Below are 22,367 nucleotides of genomic sequence, written 5' to 3'. Positions count from 1 at the left end.
GTGTGGACATAAGGCTGATGTGACCTGCCAGTTTTGTCTAATCTATCTTAAGGACATTCTCCTGAAAGCACCGTGGCTTGCCAGTGTGCATTTTAGCAAATTCTAGTCTGGCTTTTGTATGTGGCGTCCTCCTGGGTCATCTTCTTCCATTGAGCCCACTGTCACTCAAAAAACGAGGGATGGCATGTTCAGACACTGATGGACCTTGACCTTGGAGTTCAGCTTGCATCTCTTTGGTAGTTGTCCTTGGCATTTTGACTACCATTCTCACTACCCTTCTGCCCATTCTGGGGTCCACTTACCTGTGGAAGCCCCTACAAGAGAGGTTGGCAACAGTCCCATGGACCTTAAACCTCTTCAGGATATTTGCAGTGTTGTCACAGGAACATGAAGCCGCTTGGCGATGGTCTTCTAGCTTTGCCTTTCACATGCTTGTCTAGAATTTTCTTTCTGATCTCCTCAGGCAACTCACTCCTTCGCTTTCTCTGGTCCATGTTCAGTGTGGGATACACAATGACACCAAACAGCAGAGAGACAAATGACTTTTCTCCATTTCAATAGGCTAAACGACTGATTGTACGATTGGAGACACGTGTGATACTAACCAGAGAAAACAGTTTGAAAAATCACTTGGATCTAATTAATTAGGCTCTTTATTAGGGATACCAACAAATGTGCCAAGGCCATTGTAGACTATCATTGTAGAATAAGCAATACGTGATCTCTTTTCACACTTGCTTTGCTTTACTTGATGACATCTCAAAGGCATGCAGGCAGACAAGGGACAACTGCTTTTCGTTTAGGCATGCAGCACTTGTTCAATGAGCTCTTAAGGGTACAGACAAATTTGTCCACGTCTGGATAAATGGCTTATCATCATACCTCGTCTGGCTCCCAAAAGAAAAGAAACTGCCTGCATTTGCAAAGCCAAGATAGAAACCTAAAGCAAAAGGCTCTGCGTTGGATGTTGCTGTCCGTGACTTTACTTTATCTTCTGTGATCGAGAGAACTACCTTGTGGTGGGGGAAACCAATAATGTACACAGAATTTCCAAACTAAACTCTTTTTCTATTATGTCCTGTCTAGCATCTTTACAAACAAATGAGGTTTACTTGCATTTTAAATATTTATAGCCTGAGAAATATTTGGTTAACAGCCTAATTAATCTATCTATCTATCTATCTAATTTACGTATCCAGAATAAGACAGAAAAGGACTCTGAACTCAGAAGGGTTGCATCACACATCGCCTTTTTATTGATTTATTTTTTTAAAACACAACCAAAAATGCAATTTTGATCTGGCATGAAGCAATTTATTGATGCTAATTATTACAACAGCATTCATCTAGTGACAAATAACCATGGAGACACAGTAATTGCATTTTCCTGCTGGCTTTTAACTTTGCACCTTTTCATTCAGATAAAGCTCCAATACTCAAGTATCACACTCCATAGCTCGCATACAACTGAGACTATTTCAATTTTCTCAGTATTTTTGGATCAATAAAACATGGTCTGCAGAGAGTATATCAGAAATATGTTTTCTATGTTTATTAACAGCATAGTCACATCTGCTTTAACATTGCTGTTTACTGGCAAGATGAATGTCAAGTGACTTGACCTGAAAAACTGCAGACCTGAGTCCTTTCATACACTCGATGAAGCAATAAATAAAACAATTTAACCCAAACCACAAATTTAGATATTGCAGGTTTTTATATATTTACGTCAATACGGTATTATATATATATTTGTAGTGTCAGGTCTGTTAGAACAGAATATAAAGTGTTTTTTTCCCCCAAACATTATAGTGCACATACTTGATAAGCCTTGCTGGAGAAGCCAAAACAAGCTCCAGTCTGAAGGGCAGCAGTGTTTTCAGATTTACTCAAATGAGATACATCTGACTGTCATGATGGCTAACTGTAACCCTGCTGCCTCAAAGCTCTAAAACACTGACAGCCCTATGGCATGGTCTCTGTAACGATTGCACATTCTCTAAAAACTTCTATCTGGGGTTCCACCATTTTCCTCACACATCATAAAGACATGCAAGTTTACTCGACTGGCATCTCTAAATCAGCCTAATGTGAGGAAGTGTATCCAGCAATGGACTGGTTTCGATGTTAAGATTTAGTTTTTACCTCAAAATCCGATTATGATGTCAGGATAGGGTTCACTTTTCTGTAACTCTACACTAAAACAAATAGTTTCACAAAACAAATTTGAGCAGCCCTCATGCTGCCTGGCGTCTGGTACGAGTGGAAGAGCAAAACGTATGTGGAAATAAAGTATGGAGGGAAAATACTGGAACGTTATAAAGGAGTGTATGAAGAACACCAAACTTTACATCACAATATCATACTAATTCATCTTTATGTTACAAGAGCATTTAACAACTTATATGATATTGCTCTTAAAGGTACAGGTGGAATCACTGCTATTTTCTATCCAGATCAATCGATCACAATCCATTATACTGTATTACATTTACCTATAAGCACAGCACCAGAATGATTTCAACAAATCCCATTTACTGTTCTTCACAGACATTTCAATCATTTAATGCTTTCTGAAAGAGCAGAGAGGTCTACTAAACAACATGGCTACGACAAATTAAACACCTTCTGGGTGTTGGATATACTATTATATATATATATATATATATATATATATATATATATATCTACTTATAGAGATTATAAAAGGCTCATCAGCTTGACAGTGGCTGACAGGGGTCTTCCCATTTCACAAATACCTGCACCTATCTATGGTCAGGCTCACTCACATTCAATGCTTCTTCTACACAGGCTACGAGTTATTAAGCTCAACTGTGCAGGTCTTTTTGTCAAATGACAATGGTGCCTCTGCATTCATTAACATTACCAGTACACATTAGATTGTTCACGTTAAATCTGCTCAATTTTGCACAACTGGTATTTTGGAGCATAATTAAAAGGTACGAGTTCTGACAAGCAGGTGGGTCCATGCTATTCAAAAATGGTGCTTTTTTCAGAGAGTAGAATTTAAAAATTTTATTTGGAAAGCAATTGAAATCTTAGAATGGGTGAACACAAGTGACTGCCTAAGTGTGACAGGCTGCTGCATCACAGCACTGGAAGACGAGAGTGGAAAGCTGCCAAATTGATTGTCACAGTGTGTGAAATTGAACACATCGCTGCTTGCTGCTATGATGCTTTCTTCAGCCACAGCAGTGAGATATCACTAATGACAAATATCAGAAAAATGACCCTAGTGTGTTCTGAAAAGACAGCTGTAACAGCAAATGGAAAAGAAGCAGCCATTCACAAAACACAGACAATGCTACTGGGGTGCAATGACCACCAATACCACAATGAATATATTGTGATGTGTTCTTGTGTAGGTCCAAAGCATAATGGATGAACAGAAAAGGGATACGGTTTGTGATGGACGGCCGGGACGCTCTTTTGAAGAGAAGACCGGGGGAAGGGGCGTACTACCAGGAGTATCTCCCCTGGGACATGAAAGGGCAGCCCCCTTGGTTTACATCGGGGCCACGGAATTGGAGCTCAGAAGCTCAACCCAGTGGGGCTCCGTGGCCACCACCAGGGGGCGCCTAGACAGCTCCAGAGTCTGGGCATGCAGCACTTCTGCCACACCCAGAAGTGCTGCCAGATGTCAATCGGGAGACACCTGGAGCACTTTCGGCTGCAGTATAAAGGAGGCCGCCTTGCTCCATTCGAGAGGCCAGAGTCGGGTGGAAGGTGGACAAAGCTTAGGAGGAAAGGAGTAGAGGCAGCAGAAGGAAAGAAGGACTGAGTACTGTGCAGATTTGCACACCGTGTTTGTGCTGTGTGAAAAGGGAGGAATAAATGTGTGTTATTTTGGACATTCTAGTCTAAGTTAATCACAAAGCACATTGCACAAGAATTCTAAAATGACATCTCTACAGCCTCAATGGTGTAGACAGCTGGTTTTAGAAGTCCCATAAATTATCTCAATTGAGATTACTAGGCCCGGACTTTCAGCTGATTGCGAGCCTAAACATTACGACTGCTTGACTAATATGGCAGTTGCTCCTCCGTGTGCCACCAAAACAGCTGCAACCCATTGGGACATGGATTCTAAAAGATCTCTGAAGGTGTCCAGTGGTGTCAAGCACAAGAACTTCAGCATCAGATCCTGTAACACTTGTAAGATGCAAGGTGGAGCCGCCACAGAGCCCACTAGTTGTTTCAACACATCCCACAGATGCTTGATTGGCTTGAGATTATAGAAATTTTGAAACCAGGGCAATACCTTGAACTGTTCATTATATTCCACAAATCATTCCCAAATAATTCTAGCAGTGTAGCAGGGCACATTTTCCTTCTATAAGATTCCACCTCCATCAGGACATATCTGTGCCATGATGGGTGTGCCTGGTCTGTAATGATATTTAATGTATGTAGATGATATGCATCAAATTAAAGCCCACATTAATGTCTGGATCCATGGTTTCCAAACAGAACATTTCTCTAATTCATCACATTCCCTCCACCATCTTGTCTTCTTCCCACAGTGTATCCTGGTGCAATTTTTCCCCAATTAATTAATTAATTAATTAATTAATTAATTAATTAATTAATTAAATACATTCATACATACATACATTCATACATACATACATACATACATACATACATACAATGCATCCAGAAAGTATTCACAGCGCTTCATCACTTTTTCCACATTTTGTTATGTTACAGCCTTATTCCAAAATGGATTAAATTCATTTTTTTCCTCAGAATTCTACACACAACACCCCATAATGACAACGTGAAAAAAGTTTACTTGAGGTTTTTGCAAATTTATTACAAATAAAAAAACTGAGAAAGCACATGTACATAAGTATTCACAGCCTTTGCTCAATACTTTGTCGATGCACCTTTGGCAGCAATTCCAGCCTCGTGTCTTGTTGAATATGATGCCACAAGCTTGGCACACCTATCCTTGGCCAGTTTCGCCCATTCCTCTTTGCAGCACCTCTCAAGCTCCATCAGGTTGGATGGGAAGCGTCGGTGCACAAGCCATTTTAAGATCTCTCCAGAGATGTTCAATCGGATTCAAGTGTGGGCTCTGGCTGGGCCACTCAAGGACATTCACAGAGTTGTCCTGAAGCCACTCCTTTGATATCTTGGCTGTGTGCTTAGGGTCGTTGTCCTGCTGAAAGATGAACCATCACCCCAGTCTGAGGTCAAGAGCGCTCTGGAGCAGGTTTTCATCCAGGATGTCTCTGTACATTGCTGCTGTCATCTTTCCCTTTATCCTGACTAGTCTCCCAGTCCCTGCTGCTGAAAAACATCCACACAGCATGATGCTGCCACCACCATGCTTCACTGTAGGGATGGTATTGGCCTGGTGATGAGCGGTGCCTGGTTTCCTCCAAACGTGACGCCTGGCATTCACACCAAAGAGTTCCATCTTTGTCTCATCAGACCAGAGAATTTTCTTTCTCATGGTCTGAGTGACCTTCAGGTGCCTTTTGGCAAACTCCAGGCGGGCTGCCATGTGCCTTTTACTAAGGAGTGGCTTCCGTCTGGCCACTCTACCATACAGGCCTGATTGGTGGATTGCTGCAGAGATGGTTGTCCTTCTGGAAGGTTCTCCTCTCTCCACAGAGGACCTCTGGAGCTCTGAAAGAGTGACCATCGGGTTCTTGGTCACCTCCCTGACTAAGGCCCTTCTCCCCGATTGCTCAGTTTAGATGGCCGGCCAGTTCTAGGAAGAGTCCTGGTGGTTTCGAACTTCTTCCACTTACGGATGATGGAGGCCACTGTGCTCACTGGGACCTTCAAAGCAGCAGAAATGTTTCTGTAACCTTCCCCAGATTTGTGTCTCGAGACAATCCTGTCTCTGAGGTCTACAGACAATTCCTTTGACTTCATGCTTGGTTTGTGCTCTGACATGAAATGTCAACTGTGGGACCTTCTATAGACAGGTGTGTGCCTTTCCAAATCATGTCCAGTCAACTGAATTTACCACAGGTGGACTCCAATGAAGCTGCAGAAACATCTCAAGGATGATCAGGGGAAACAGGATGCACCTGAGCTCAATTTTGAGCTTCATGGCAAAGGCTGTGAATACTTATGTACATGTGCTTTCTCAATTTTTTTATTTTTTAATAAATTTGCAAAAACCTCAAGTAAACTTTTTTCACGTTGTCATTATGGGGTGTTGTGTGTAGAATTCTGAGGAAAAAGTGAATTTAATCCATTTTGGAATAAGGCTGTAACATAACAAAATGTGGAAAAAGTGATGTGCTGTTAATACTTTCTGGATGCACTGTATATACCCAGCCATCCATATGATGCAACAGAACACAGGATTCATTGGACCAGGCAACCTTCTTCCATCAATCCAATTAGCATGGGCACACTGACTTGCCCTTAAACAGCAGGGTGATATGCACAGAGTGCTATAAGGTATTACTCCTATAACCACCACTTAAATTATCTTTTGATTTGTGCCAAAGTAACCCTTCTTATTGGTCTCTACCAGATGGAGTTGCCTTTGTTAACCTCTCACATTAATGAGCCTTGGCATCTTATCATCCTATCTGCAATTTACGCTTTTTTTTTTCCCTTCCACAGAACACTGTCAGTACGTACTCCGCAAACGTGACCACAGGCCACGCCATTTTGAAAGTGCTCTAACCCAATCATCTGGCCAGAACAATTTGGACCTTGTCAAAGTCACTACCCGTATCCTCTGCATTCAACACATCGACTACACGTACCTAATGTCTGCTTGCCGTCTCATATATCTCTGACCTTGACACATTTGACATTTTTACAAGATGGTCAACATCATTTGCTTCACAGGGGTCATCAGTTTGTGTGTATATATATATATATTACTAAAGTACTTGGCATTGCCCAGGTATAAATAAACAAAAACTATTTTTTGGAAATTCAACATGGCTAAATACAGCCCACAATGGGGAAAAAAAAGACATACCTTTAGACAAAAGCCATAATTCAGCAAGACACTGAAACCGTTAATTGTTTAAGAAGAAAGCGTGGTAGATACCTTTGTGAAATTGTACTTTAGCCTCTACAATGCTTTATGAACACCAAAGGCATCCTCCCATTAGTCCAAGTGCACTCTTGCTGCCTGATGGGAATTGCAGTCTGTGTGTATCAGTGCTAGTTTGTGTGATGCACACACCAAACCCTACCAACTTATAACTCCTCTCCCAATGAGCAAAATTTTAAAATTGGTTTATCCGTTTTTTCCATGGTTTTTGAACAAACAGACAAGCAGTTTATAATTTTAGATATTCATCTATACATATCTATATTATATATATAAATATATATGAAGAATATCATTAAAAACACTGAACCCACATCACTGCTACTGCAGAAGTGAAAAATGATATGATGAGGTTTTATACAATCTGATGACTCTAAAGACACGAGGCCTAGCAGTGCCTTCTACTATGCTGGTGGAATGAACTGGTGAAGAAAGGTAGCTGAGGACAATGTGTCAAGATGGCCTGTAATTTTATTACCATCACTCTCTTTTCTGCTAGTGTCTTGAGTGGACTAAAATGCCCCTGGCAGCACACAGTGCTACTGCACACTTAAACAGGAAATACAGGAAAAATAAATCAGAGTATCAGGTAACAGGGCACAGAAGAGAAGTTGTACGAACAGATCGGAAAGGCAAAGGAAGCTCAGGAGCATATTTGTCGATGGAACAGACTAATGTGAGCCAGTGTCAATGGATTTTAGACGGGAAAAATCAATTTGAATTTATTTCTGGCAGAAAGGCTAAAGCTCTTATCAAAAGGTCATCAACAGAGTTTAACAAGCTAAAGCAATGCATTGTGGAAGACAGCATAACCTACAATGAAGTCATACAGAGAAACTGCAATTGTACATTAACAATGTAGTGAGGCAACGAATTCTCACTAGAAAACCATATAGGTGTATTGGGTCACTATTGTCACTTCAGTCTTCCTTACATCAAAGTTTTTGATTTCCAAACATGAAAATCTTGGAATACAATGGCAATAATCTAATATGTGGCATCACTGAAATAAACAAATGAAGAATTAAACTGGAGTAAATGACTAAAAAAGTAAAAACTAAAACATAGCATAGCTTTCTGATCTTTGCTAAATCAATTACATTGTTCATGAATGAGCGAAGAAGGGAACATGAGATCAACAGGTAGACTGGAGCAGTGTTAGCAGTCATGCGGATGTTGTACAAGTCAGTTGTGGTGAGCAATGAGCCGAGTCAACAGGTAAAGCTCTTTATTTACTGGTTGATGTACATCACAAGCTTTGGGTAACGACCTAAAGAACCAGACTGCAGACACAAGTGGTGGAAATGAGTTTCCTCCGCAGGGTATCTGGACTCAGCCTTAGAAACAAGTTGAGGAGCACAGACACTTGGAAGTTACTGCTCCACCACATTAAAAGAAGGCAGTTGAGGTGGTTTGTGCATCTGATTAGGATGCCTGGTGGAGACCTCAGGACAGACCTCTCATACACCAGAGATTCTATCTCCAATATGTCTTGGTATCTCCCCCCCAATGGAGTTATAGAAGGGATGGCAGGGAAAAGAGACATCTTTATGTAAACTGCTGACCGAATAAGCAGTAGAAAACTGAATGGAGACATTATTATTTTGTCATGGAGGGTGGACCCTGTCCTTTAAGGAACCAAAAGCGGACAGAGTACAAGTCTATCACAGAGCGCATACATGTAAACACCGAAATTCATGTCAGGATAATTCAGAATCACTACTTAACATAACACACACATCTTTTTGAGGGGGGCCCGCACGAACGCTACACAGACAATGGCTGGGTGTGGGTTTAATAAAATATCTTTTAAACTCTTAGGCTTTTATCAGTTTTCAAACAAAAATAACACAAAGTAAGCAGACAAAGATGCATGGAAAAATGATTAACAGACCATGAAAGAAAGTATAATATTGAAAAATATATGTAAAATGACAAAGCTTAACCTTAGAAATACAGATGCACATTTTAATAATTGTGACAGAGAGGTGTCTTGCAAAGCGAGCTTGACTGCATGGTGTAAAAATGTGTAACAATGTGCACCCGCACACACACACACCCAGGTATACAGTTAAGCATTAAATCAACGGTACTTCGTTTTATTCCAGTGATCTCTACTGTCTACGGCCTTTCCAAAGACACTCGTGTGCTCTGGAAAAGCACTAAAAACATTTTAGCAAAGCATTAGTGAAGTTATAAATCATTTTATAAATGGTTAAGTTTAATGGCTCTGGCAGCATTCCTGGCAACACATTTACTCAGCTCCCTTCCTTGTGTGCCAATATTTTTCCAGGAGCTCTAAGTGTACTGTTGGAATTCCATTGATGTTATTTTGGAGAAATTCATCCCAGGGTTATGAGAGGCCACAAAAATCTGCAAACTGCAATAATCTGAAAACTTCGAATGCCACTGAAACTAATCTGGAGTCAAGCAATGGGAATCACCCTTTGAGATCAAGTTTGACATGGAAGGAAGTAATCTTCAGCGCTAAACCTCACAACTTCTGTTAACTGCTTATTTTTTTTTTCACTTGTTAATAAAGTAATTCCCACATTTGAATGTACGAGGGTAAATGAAAAAGTAAAGGAGATTTGAAAATTACAATGGATAGAAGCTGACGCAATACAAAACATTCATGATGGCTTATGGGTAATTCAAACACCGCAGTGGTAGTGCTGCTGCTTTGCAGTAAGGAGACTGTGGAAGATTGTGGGTTCACTTCCCGGTTCCTCCCTGTGTGGATAGCGCTTTGAGTACTGAGAAAAGCGCTATATAAATGTAATGAATTATTATTATTATTATTAAACACATGCAGCACGGTGCTCTGCCATTAGTCTAGCTGAAGGTCAATTGAACATGAACGGTCCAATGCGGAAATGAACCATTGTTGAACAACACGGTGTACTGAGATTTCTTTGGGCAGAGGAAGTGCAATCTGCTAAAATTCACTGAGTACAAAAAAATTCCAACAACACCTGAAGGTTTCCAAGAGCACAGAGGCCTTGATATGAAAGAAAAGGAGGACATTTGGAACATCCACAACTCTTCTTAGAAGTGGCAGCCCTACAAAACAGAGCAATCGGGGGACAGGTTTTTATGAGACTTGATCAATGACCCAATGGTCATTTTAGCCAACTTAAACGGAACTAGTTTGGAGTTGGGAAAAACATCAAGAAAGAGCACGAATGGAAGCCACTCCTATGTAAAAAAAAAGACATCAAAGCCTCCTTGAAATTTGCAAAAGAAAGAAACTAAAAGACTCTCACACTGAAAAATAAGACTCAATTGTCCTCAATTCTAAGCATCAAGTCAGGCACCAGTGCAATACCATTCTAACATGGTGTTACCAGCATCAAGGACTGGAAGACTGGTCCGGGTTGAGGGAAAGCTGAAAGGAGCAAAGTAACGAGGCAGTCTTAACATAAACCTTCTCCAGAGTGTTTGGGACCTCAGAGTGGGCCGAACATTCACAAAGCAGAACAATCATGGAAGCGGTTTTAGGGACAACTCACATTCACAAAGCAGAACAATCATGGAAGCGGTTTTAGGGACAACTCTGTGAATTTCCTGAACGGCCCAGCCAGAGCCTTCACTTGAACCCAACTGAATACCTCTGGAGTGATGTGAAAATAGCCGTCCACTGATGGTCTTCCGTCCATTCAGACAGAACTTGAGAGGCTCTGCAAAGAAGAATGACAGAAAATCCCCAAATCCAGTTGTAGCATCAGACCAAGACAGTGTCAGCCTGGGACTGTTGTCAATGGGGCTTCTAACGAAGTAAAGGGTGTGAAAACTTGTGCTAATGTAATATTTCAGGTTTTTTTTTTTTTTTTACTGTTATTTGCAAAACTTTCTAAAATCTGTTTTCACTTTGTCACTGTGGGATGTTGAGTGGGGCTTGATTAGGGGAAAAAATAAATGATTTTAGTACAAGGCTGCAAAATAAAATGTGGAAAAACTGAAGAGGTTTGAGTATTTTCTCGAGGCACTGTACACAAGTGGGCTGTGATGTACACCCATCCATTCAGACAGTCTCCTGCCCTGACACAATCCCACTGTAATAGGCTACAGCCCCCCGGAGACTGTGATGTGGATTAAGCAAGTTTCAGACTGTCATATGTGATGTTACTGTGGTGGGCTGGCACCCTGCCCGGGGTTTATTTCCTGCCTTGTGCCCTGTGTTGGCTGGGATTGGCTCCAGCAGACCCCCGTTACCCTGTAGTTAGGATATAGCGGGTTGGATAATGAATGGATATGTGCATAGAAATTGATACTATACCTTAATTATACAAAATAAAACAACATTCTGAAACAAACGGGTCAAAACAGGAAATTACAATGCTTTTTCCTCTTACATTTAAATTTATCCCATATAAATTGAATAGTGCTTCTTGTTTTTTCCTTTTTTTAGAGGAAGATGAAAACCTGTAATATTTTTAAATAAGCCTGACCGCAGACACCCACACAACAGTGTCTAAATTGAAAAGGATTCCATTTTTGCTCCTCCCTGTATAAAGAAATGACATCAGGAGAAAAAGAAAACATTTCAATTTAAGAGTAAAAAAAAAAAAAAACAAAAGTCATTCTTTGAAAGCTGTAAAGAATGACATAAAACTGGCATAGTGGTTAAGGCTTTGGACTTCATACCCTGAGGCTGTGGGTTTAAATCCCGCTACTGACACCACTGTGTGACCCTGAGCAAGGCATATGACCTGCCTGCGCTCCAATCGGAAAACCAAAAGAAATGGAACCAATGGTGTCATAAATGGTTCAAGTCACCTTAGATAAAAGTGTCAACCAAATAAATAAATGTAAATCACATAAAACACTGGCCTAGTCTTCATACTGCCAGAGATGCGGCCACTCTCTTGTATTACCTCACCGGAGATCAGCAGTCACACCCAGCAGTCATCTCTGCTTGATACTTCATACAAAAAGTCAAGCAGCCTGACCTTGGCTAGCAAACTCCATTAAAGGGAACAGCTGATCATGCAATAATAATTCTACTCTCTACTGGGGAATCTCCTAAAATAGTTTGAATGTAATGAAAGGAAATATGAAACATGAGCATAACCTGAATTCCCCAAGGATGAAACTCCACAATCAGCAGAAAGGAGAAAATGCTACAATTTACAAAAGTCCTACTTTCCTTTTCTGAATGGTAAACGCAAATGTACATTACATTAACAAGCAGCCCACTTTCTTAGACTAAGGCTACTCCCACACTACTACACTTTAATGTTTATACATGTAGACATTAGTCTCCTTATTCACCTTTCCTCTACACGGTTCCATTACTTTTAACCCAGGAAAATGGAGACTTTTCAAAACACTCTCCAGAGGCGTACACTTCTGAAAACCCCGGCTCAGTGTTCCAATTGGGATGGGTGAAAATGTAAATGTTTTTAAAAACGCAGATTCTAGTTGTGCTCTGGTAAGTTTGTGCTTATTATGTAACCCTTCCCTGACTGCATCTTGCTCATTAGAACTTTTCATTCCCTGATTGGTCGCCTTTCACAGAAGACAATGCTATTCGCCACACAGCAGATATAGTGGAGCTGCTTTCCATGGCGCTTGTTGGGTTGCTTACTCATAGACAATGCAATTGCATTTTGTATAGTTCAAATGCCAAGTGCAAATGGGAAATAATTTACCATTTGCTATAGTTTTGCAATAAATCCTCTGGGCCACTGGTGTTTCCCTCTCTTGATGGATTTTTCTGCCAATGCACGCAGGCCCAGTGTAGGCCAATGTCTATGTTATTTGCATTTTCGGTTGTTTTAGTGTGGACAGAGAGATTTTATTAAATGACATGTAAAGGCAAACGTACTAAAAATACAATGACGGTAAGAATATCTTACAGTCTGTCAGTTTACAGTCTGACCATTTGCCATGAAACTTGTAAATTTAAAAATTTAACAACCAATTGAATCTTCTCAAAGTTATCCTTCCCTGAAAAAAAACTGTCTGAAAATATCTCGCAGCAAATGTTTTTTAGTAAATAGAAGAACCGTAAAGGCCAAACAAGTGGGTTTGACACCTGGCTTCCAAAACGCTCCCCCATATTATATCAATGGTGATTTAACATTAACAATCCAAACCTTAGCAAACCAAAGGAGCAACAGCTCAGCAGTCCTGGAGTGGAAAATGGACATTTATCAACTGCAGACTGCTTATATTGTTTTAATTATTTTAGTCAAACAAACCAGGATGAACTGAATTTACAGGACTCGAATGCAATTTAACTACAGAGACAATTCACATTGAAAAATCTCCGATATATACATTCTTCCTGTATTGTGCTAGTAAATTATAACCTCAGTCCATCTGTGTTAATTGGTTTACAACTTAATGGTGGAGAGAAAAGACACACCACAGAGCCACAGAGTCTGTTTCAGTTTGTTTATAACCTGGGAATGGATGGATACCACAAGACTAGAAGGTACAGAATTAGTTTATAGCTTGAGAAAGGAAGACACACGGAGGTGCTTAAAAGATGAAACACTCCGATCAGTCGCTCAACACAAGGACAAGACAGCCAATCAAATATGTATAATGGCACGTGTCCCAGATCCCCATGTGTGCATTTTGACATAAATGGCTCATCCAAGGCACCAAAAGGCGGCAATGACAGAACTACTGAGACAGCAACGTCAGAGATCAAGACATGTGTGACTTATTTCACCTGGATGTTGGAGATCGAAACTAATGAATAACACCAACTGCTAAATCAAAAGCTGCCCAGGACAACATCCACTCCTCACCATTTCTGATTTTCAGCAAGCTTTTCTAAGACTGTTTATATGTTGACTTTGCTATCTATTTTATTTTCTTCAACCTGGTATTGTTATATGTTAACAAAGGCCACGTTGCTTTTACATTTCTATATTCTTTTCTCTAGAGTGAGTGAAATGATAAAAGGACCCCAAGTGTGGGAAAGATTGCTTCTTTCTTGCTCACAGGGTTTATCGAGGCTATTGAGGTCACGTCTCAATAATCAGAACAACTGTAGTATAAGACAGACATTGCTTGGTTGGTAAGTGGTATATAACCAAAAGAGCTAAGCTTTGTGTGTGTAGAGATGGCAGCCGCATGTTTGTTAACTGCAGTGATAGTGAGTCCCAACAAGAATCCTACGCACAATATTACAGAGTGACTGGCAAATGGCACCACTCAAGACTTTGTCTGCCTAGGATCTCTATGTGCATGTGTGTGAAGGAAATCCTTTGTGGAATATTGCAGGGTGACAGGCAATTGACACTTTGTCATGATAGGATATCTATGTGTGTGTGTATATATGTGTGCTAATCTTAATATTAAGATGCAGGAGCAGACCAAACTTAATAACAAACCCAGCAAGTTTCTCAAATCCTACAATAAAGTTCAGTTCAGGCCCATACTTGAGAAAAGAAAAACCTGTACTTGGCAGTAATAACCACTGTGTTACTGACAGAAAAGAAAAAAAACATTCAAATAGGAGACATGGAAGATACAAGTCCATTAAATGGGGGTATACAATGCCATAATTACAGAAACAAAGGCATATTTTGAGATTCAAACAGAAATTTGGAATACACACTACAGAGCCCCATTTTATACAGTATCACCCCCAATGTGTGGAGTACAAGTCAAGAAAGGTCACACTTAAACTATATCACTGAGGCCTTATCCGAATACTGTGTGCAGTTGTGGTCTCAGTGCTACAAAAAAGACATAGCAGCACTAAAGAAAGTCCAGAAAAAGAGCAACTAGGCAGATATCAGGACTGCAAGGTATGATCTATGAGGAAAGAGTGGAAATTAAAGGGTGACAGGATTGACATGTTTAAAATCACAAAGGGATTTAGTACAGTGGATTCAAGTTGTTATTTAAAAATGAGTTCAACGTGAACGCGGGCGATACAGAAAGAAACTTGTTAAAGGTTAATTGTACATAAGCGTTAAAAAATTTTTCTTCACGCAGATAACAATAAACACATGGAATAAGTTACCAAGTACTGTGGTAAAAAACAAAATACAGCTGGCTTGAAAAGTAAATTTTAGGGAAATTAGTCAAAAAGGACTGTCAAGCTTTGCAAGGCTGAATGGCCTGTTCTCACCAGAGTTGTTCAACATCTACAACAGCAAGTAACAATCACACCTGTATTAGGGACTGCATTAGATGGGGAAAGTAATGGAGAAGTAGATGAAGGTAAGATTTTCTTAACAGGAAGAAAATATTACTTATTGAGAATTTCCAGCAAAACAAACATTGGCCAGATGGAGTTATTTTGTGGAGCTTGTTTCAGCACTGTGACCAAATGCCAAGAAAACATGACAAATTTGTTCCAGCATTTAAAAACAGTACCACAGACCAAAACATGACGAATGTCTAGCAAAGTGGTTGAGCGAAAAGAGCACTGCAGATGTGAAAGTTGGAGGCGTCTGCACAAAGCCACACAAGAAAAGAACATATAGGCACAAAAGGAAATACATTACCAATCATCATGGTGCTTTGACGCAGTTTATGGTAGGCTTAATCCTCTCAATTAGAGCTCTATACTCAACTATATTACATGGAAAGATAAACTATTGTATTAAAAAAAAAAGTTACTATTCATTCCAGTAAAATGAGTGTCAAGAGAAACTACAGTGACACGGGCAAGTATAAGAAGAAATGAATCCACAGAGAGACTCAGTAGTTTACGTATTTTCCTCAACTCTGGAGGGGAAAAACACAAAATTACAGAAATCGGTGTAGGAAGGGAAATGGCATGCTATAGAAATAAGGATTTTGAGATGGGTGTGTGGAGTAACAAAACTTGAGGTTAGGAATTAGGAAAATCAGAGGCGCACTTCAAGTTGGGGAAAATCTCAAAGAAAATACAGGAAAGAAATCTAAAGTGTTGTGGGCTTGTCATGAGAAGAGATATAAGCAATGTTGGGAAAAGAATCACTGTCAGAATGGAGGAGAAGAGGGGACCAAAGAGAAAGTGGATGAACTGGGTGAAAGGGGATCTAATGGAGAAAAGGGTGTCAGGCGAGGAAGTGTACAAGACACGAAGGATGAAGGAGGCTGGTCCGATAGAGTGCCGCATCATTAATTAAAACCAAAAGTCACAATTTAAACCTGTGTGATTACTAAATCACAAAAGGCTGCAATTTTCTACCAGTAGTGTACATATTGTGCCTACAGGCACTGGGTGAGTCTGTAGGGGGTTTTGCTTCCAGTCTGCTGAACGTGAACCACGCACGGCAAGACTGAACTATCAGAGGCCACCTTAATCGGTCCCATTGCCAGTGATGATGACAGAATGTGTTAATCTGTTGTTTACTTGGCCACTCTGAGCGCAACAGAGGAGGGGAAAGTTGGTGACTTGGTACCAAAAAAATAAATCCATCTCTGTAATTTGGCAGCATTTTGGATTTGACCGCAGACAGAGATTGATCAGATGGACGGTATCATGCAAAACGTGCAAAGTTAAAAGTGCTAGGTCACGTGTTAACATGACAACTTTATATATGTGGGCTTGTCATGAGAAGAGATATAAGCAATGTTGGGAAAAGAATCACTGTCAGAATGGAGGAGAAGAGGGGACCAAAGAGAAAGTGGATGTCAACAAAACATAGAAATCTACAGTTAATGCATTGTTAAAAATACAGAATATACTTGCGTTTAAGTTCTCCCACAGATAAGTTGGGACTTGATTTTACCGTATAATTTCTGGTTTTTATAATGTCGGTCATATAAGTCAAATGTGGAAAACTCACTCTATTGGTGCAAGAGATTACGATATGCTAACGCCCACCTGAGAGAGTAACCACGGAGCACACGGCCTTATCTTTTCTATGTACTGTGCCAACATGACCACACTGTAATACCCAAACTATTCTGAAGTGACATTTGCATTGTTTTGTGTTTTTTGTATCTCACAATATCATACACCTTTATCGTAAGAGCATCCCTTATCTACGATGGAGCGTTCGATCAGAAAAAAATATGAAGCTGGTTTTAAATTAAAAGTCGTTGTAGTGATGAAAGAAACTGGTAACTGCGCTGCTGCAACAAAATTTGATGCGTCTGACAAACTGATGTGAGATTGGAGGAGGTAAGAAGATGTTAAAAAAAAAAAAAAAAAAAAAAATTCCGTGTGGCATTTTTGAATGGGCTTGGTGTATAAGTCGGGGTCTGATTTTATGATCAATTTTTCGGGTTTAAAGACCTGACTTATACGGGAGTATATACGGTAGGTAAAGGTAAGTAAAAATGGCTGAGTCACAGGAAACAATAACACAGGAGCTTTTGCGAGTGATACGCCATATGAGAAAACACCGAGAGGTAAAAAAAAACAAAGACGTTGTCACATATTACTTAGGAAAAGACGTCCTGCCCTTACAACAACTAATGAGGTACTGCATATGAACAAACTACTAGGAGCAGATCTGTGGAAAGGACAGGAGCACAAAGTTCAGAGATCTGATCGCCAAGGAGCAGAAGCCGTTGTAGAACCTGGCAGAGCTTGTTTTGATGCCTGGGTACCTTCTGCCAGATTGAAGAGGCACAAACAGACTGTGGGAAAGCTGGCAGCGGTCCTACAAAATGAAACAGGCTTTGCGGATACAACGCTGGAAGGTGGAACGGTCCGGATGATCTTTTCTGCTGATATACACTAATCTGTTGTAGGACCTTGCAGCCAGAAATGCTGCAGTTTGCTCTCAATGGCGGCCCTTTAGAATGTGGTGAGAATTTGGGGGGTGGGGGGGGTTGGGTTATGGGAGAGAGGAGATTTGCTTCCCCCACCTGCCAAAAGGAAGTGGAGGCATCTGTGCCCTCTCGGCTGTGAAGGTGGTGTTCATTGATCAAGTGAGGTTGGCTGCCAAGGTGCACACTAAGGAAATGACAGTTCTGTGGTGGAACTGGTCAAGATCCCAATGTGCAGTTGGGTGTGGATAGCATGGACTTATCTGAAGTCAATCTGTGAACATGTCCCTAACTTAAGATTGTAGCACCCATGATGAAAACAAGATGGTACTGTGTTTACTTTTAAACACCATTAAGAATGCTTCCGATTCACTAACCAATGTGATGACCAGATACGTTTACCTCTAAAATCCCATGAAACCAAGTTTCAATTATTTTTACAGCAAATCATTGAGAGTAAGCAGATGGGACGGGGGCATTAAATAAGCAATCACAGAATAAACATTATAAGATATATGCAAACAAAGTTCAGGTATAATTTTGCCATTGCCCACAGTGGTCTCAAACCATCCTCAGGGAAGTCAATCACCACAATGTCAAACAAAGGAAATTTCAACTGCTACCATATGCAGTGCCTTAAAAGGGGGTGCTGTGTCATGTAACCTTTAATCAAGAATGTCACAAACATTTCACTTAAAATATTCTCTGCATTTTGGAATTGGCTACACCAAGATTCAAAAGTTAATAAGCCGTTACCTCGAAGGCAGAGAAAGGTCAGGAAATCTTCTGTCTTGGGCTTTCTTTTGGAGAGGTCAGTAATCTGAGAGGCTGGAGTAGGCAACACTGGCTCCACCACCTTAATGGGAGTTGTGCTGGGTGAATTGGGCTGAGACTGTGCAAATTTCCTTTGAGCCTGCAGTCTTGGCCTGCAAAAAATACAAATAAAAACAAGCTGTAAAGTATACAATGTTGTCTAACATGCCAGTATAAAATTTAAAACATCCATCTTAATAAAAGGATGTGTGTCCATCCAGTCTCGATGTCTCGGTCATTCCAACAGATGGTGCATCACAAACATTTTGAGTAATAAAAGGCAGTGCACTGGTCATTCCAACAGATAGCACCTACCAAAAGGCATAACAGAAACATACGTATTGCATTTATCATTCCAACAGATGGCGCATCACAAACATTTACAGTAATGCATTTTAATTCACAAATGTTTATGAGGTGCCATCTGTTGAAATTTTATTACTACATGCTGTATAAAATACATTCCAATACATGGTGCAGTACAAATGTTAACACTAAATACACTGAGGTCTACGCTGATTACTTACATTTCAACCCATCTTAGATGGGCAGCACAGCTAGTAAGAGGAATAAATGTGTTGATTTTACAAATTACAAAATGAATGCATCTATATAGGGCAGGGGTGGGCAGTGTTGGTCCTGGTGGGCCACTGGTGTAATTAGGAAGCAACAAAGAAGGAGAACTGCTGGCTCTTTTGTCATTTGCATTTTACCGCTAATAAGGAACCATTAAAAACACTGAATGAAAGTGTTTAATTGAGACTGAAGTAAGCAATTAAGGGTGGGGAACCTAAACAAGCAAGACAACTGAATTGAAGCATCAAAATGGCACTTGAGCAATAAGAGCTTCATCAGCAAAAATGACTCAAGAAACTTGACTGAAACAAAAACCTCCAGCCACCGTGGCCCTCCAGGACTGATGCTGCCCACCCGATATGAGAGATTGATTCAAATATGTCAGAAGACCAAAGTGAAAATTAAGTTATTAAACATCAGAAGGCTTTTTAAGCTTTCCAGGTATAAAATTAAATACATTAAATAGATATTTCATCATTTCCAAGGTGCAGTGAATGATAACACTACAGAGGGTTCAGAAGCTTCATAATTTAGTTTCCAGATCCTAATTTGAATATGTTCAGATATGGGGGGCTGATACTACTTTAATATACCGACATTAAATGCAGTGTTTCCATACCGCGAGCACCTGGGTTTAATAACATTACATTAACTTATTTGGCTGACGCCTTTATCCAAAGTGACTTATCAAATTCATGATACAATTTGTTATATTTTCTTTTTCGTTTTCCATCTGGAGCACAGGCAGGGCAAGTGACTTGCTCAGGGTACGCAAGTAGTCGGATTTGAACCCACAACCTCAGAGTCTGCTTACCCACTGCACCACACTGGTTTATTAATCAGGGGCAATTCCTGCCCTGAGCTGCACTCTTTGTTTAACTGAACATGTTCTTGTGGATTTTTGAAATGTAATGTGCCAATATAGCAAGTGTTACCTTTAATTTTCAATAGAATTGAGCAAAGACTCTTCTTTTCTATTTATATTAACAGGTTAGTTTCTGTAGGCTCATCTCTTAAGAATTCCTGTATTCCTTTCACAATATCCTTTATTGAAGTGGTTACTGGATTATGGGTACCCAGATAAGAATTAAGTGCTTCCCTTAAAGATGCATTCTTTTTGCCACTTGTGTCTACTGTCCATCATGCAACCAATCGTCCACTTTCGTAGGGGCTGTTTCGCCAGGACACACTGGGTCAGTGCTCAAGGTGGCACCGGGTGTCGAGTTACCCGTTTGTCCTTTGCAACCAGGAACCATCAAACCTGGAAGAAAACCTATGACCCCGGGTAAGCTCTGCTCCTCATCTCACCTCTATGGTCTACTTGAATACCCAAAGACCCCGGAATCAGCTCCTTTTAAAAATAAACTACAGCCGTTATTTTGACTTACAACTTGTCTAATTATAGGAATAATAAATGGCAGAGAAAATATTTTCTAGCGTAAGTTATGTATTTCCTATAATGGTGTTACAGTATAGTGGGCCCTGCAATGGACCAGCACCTTCATCCAGGGCTAGACACAGGGACACAAAATAGTGTTATATGGGCTACCAAGTGAAAGTTTCTTTTCAGGATTGAAATTTCTTTTTAACTTAACATAGTCTTACTCTTCTCAGGTTTAATCACAACAGGTTCATATGTTCATTCTTAGGATGTTTTTTTTGGGAATTGTAAAAGCAGGAAAAAATGGAAACTTCATCTGTTTGGGTGAAAGAAACAAAACAGCAATATACACATTAAAGGAATTACTAAAAATAAAAAATATTCACCTAGTGCTGATGTATGAAAAGTTACACAAGTATTAATTTGTTGTAGATATTTAAACTCTTGAAATCATGAAAAGGACTTGTGACAAATGTATTCCATTGTGATGACTTGGCAGCAGGATTGGAGATTAAATTTAAGATAACCAATGCAAAAGAAGGAGAAGACAGTGACATTCTTCAGGATTTGAGCATTTAAACTTTAACCTGAATAACCACTCACATTATTATGGACTGGTAGTGTTGGTCCGTGCTGCCACCCAACAGCACACAGAGACTGGTTTTGAATCCAAGACTATGTTCCTTGTCACCATCGGGATTTTCAACAGGCACACACTCGAGACACATGTGATATGGAAATTTAAAACTCAAACCTTTCCTGATATTTATAAGTGATGATGAGTGTTTTGACTGTGGCCTTGTGACAATCAATGGAAATCAGTGCGGTAGCTTAAGAGAGTAAAAATAAATACAAAGGAGCATAATTTTTTAAGTAAATATAGTAGTTTGCAAAAAAGTGTGAACAGATTCAGGCCAATACAGAAGACATTTATGTATAATTAATAAGAATGTGCCAAGACGGAACAGAATCTTAAACCAACCACTTTAAATAAACATCCTTTAAGCATTAAACTGTGTTTTCTAGATACTTTGGTTACTTCAAGCTCTACAGAAATCCCTTAATGCTGTTTCTTGAATAATCTGCAGTGAGGTAACAAATTTCCCTTTGGTACAATCAAGTCTACCTAACCTAACCAAGCAGCAGCAAACAGCCTGCACCATCTGTTGGAATGGCAGAAGCGCTACATGCTTATATGCTCACCTGACTATGAACAAATGTATCATTACGAGGTAAAACACATGACAGGCACAGTGGGCTTTTCCTATATAAACTCCACACCTTAAACAATAATTCACTACAAGGTGGTGCCGCACCAAAAGCAAGATATCACTAAAACATGAGCTTAACCTATCTGGGATTGAATTAGCTACAGTAACTCCTGGATAAAACAAGCATAAAAGCATTTTAATGTTTCATCATAGACATTTAAATCTACTCTATATGTATAAAATCCTAAGCTTAAAAGTACAATGATTTTATGTGACTTTTTGTGTCACACCTTAAATCATGCTTATTTTAAAATCTACATATATATGTTTGTTATCATTCTTTACAGAATTTATTAAACTTTAATGTGATGTTGTTAGATTTTCAGATTCTTATTCCGTTTTTAAATTATAAACTAAAAAATATCAAGAAGTCACATCCCGCAAGAAGAGACTTTGTGGCAAAAGATTTAACCACATCTGGGGCCGGAAATAAAAGACAAAGAGTAGGACAGCTGCTGTACAGGCTTTTAGATGTTCGAAGCACCGTGCAAGATGCCAGCAGCTGATCGAGCAAAGAGGAGGTAAAAAAAAAAACAAAAAAAAAAAACCTATTTGTTTCCCATTGTATCATCATTTAAGAAGGGGT

The 22,367-nt window shown here is 39.8% G+C and overlaps 2 protein-coding genes across 4 annotated transcripts in view; one reads left to right on the top strand and one right to left on the bottom strand.

The window, feature by feature from the left end:
* The window catches only part of tbc1d31 (TBC1 domain family, member 31), a 1,102,325-nt gene that overhangs the window by 651,761 nt on the left and 428,197 nt on the right, over nt 1-22,367 (top strand). The gene's annotated exons all lie outside the window — the stretch shown is intronic.
* jarid2a (jumonji, AT rich interactive domain 2a) overlaps nt 1-22,367 on the bottom strand; it is a 293,969-nt gene that overhangs the window by 80,542 nt on the left and 191,060 nt on the right. For all 3 annotated transcript variants that reach the window (XM_051935491.1, XM_051935492.1, XM_051935493.1), the window contains exon 4: nt 18,497-18,666. In XM_051935491.1, the coding sequence (XP_051791451.1) occupies nt 18,497-18,666 (170 nt within the window). The remainder of the gene's footprint in view (nt 1-18,496; nt 18,667-22,367) is intronic.

Source organism: Erpetoichthys calabaricus, chromosome 13 (assembly GCF_900747795.2).
Source record: "Erpetoichthys calabaricus chromosome 13, fErpCal1.3, whole genome shotgun sequence".
NCBI lineage: Eukaryota > Metazoa > Chordata > Cladistia > Polypteriformes > Polypteridae > Erpetoichthys > Erpetoichthys calabaricus.
This window is presented reverse-complemented; position numbering and strand designations above follow the sequence as displayed.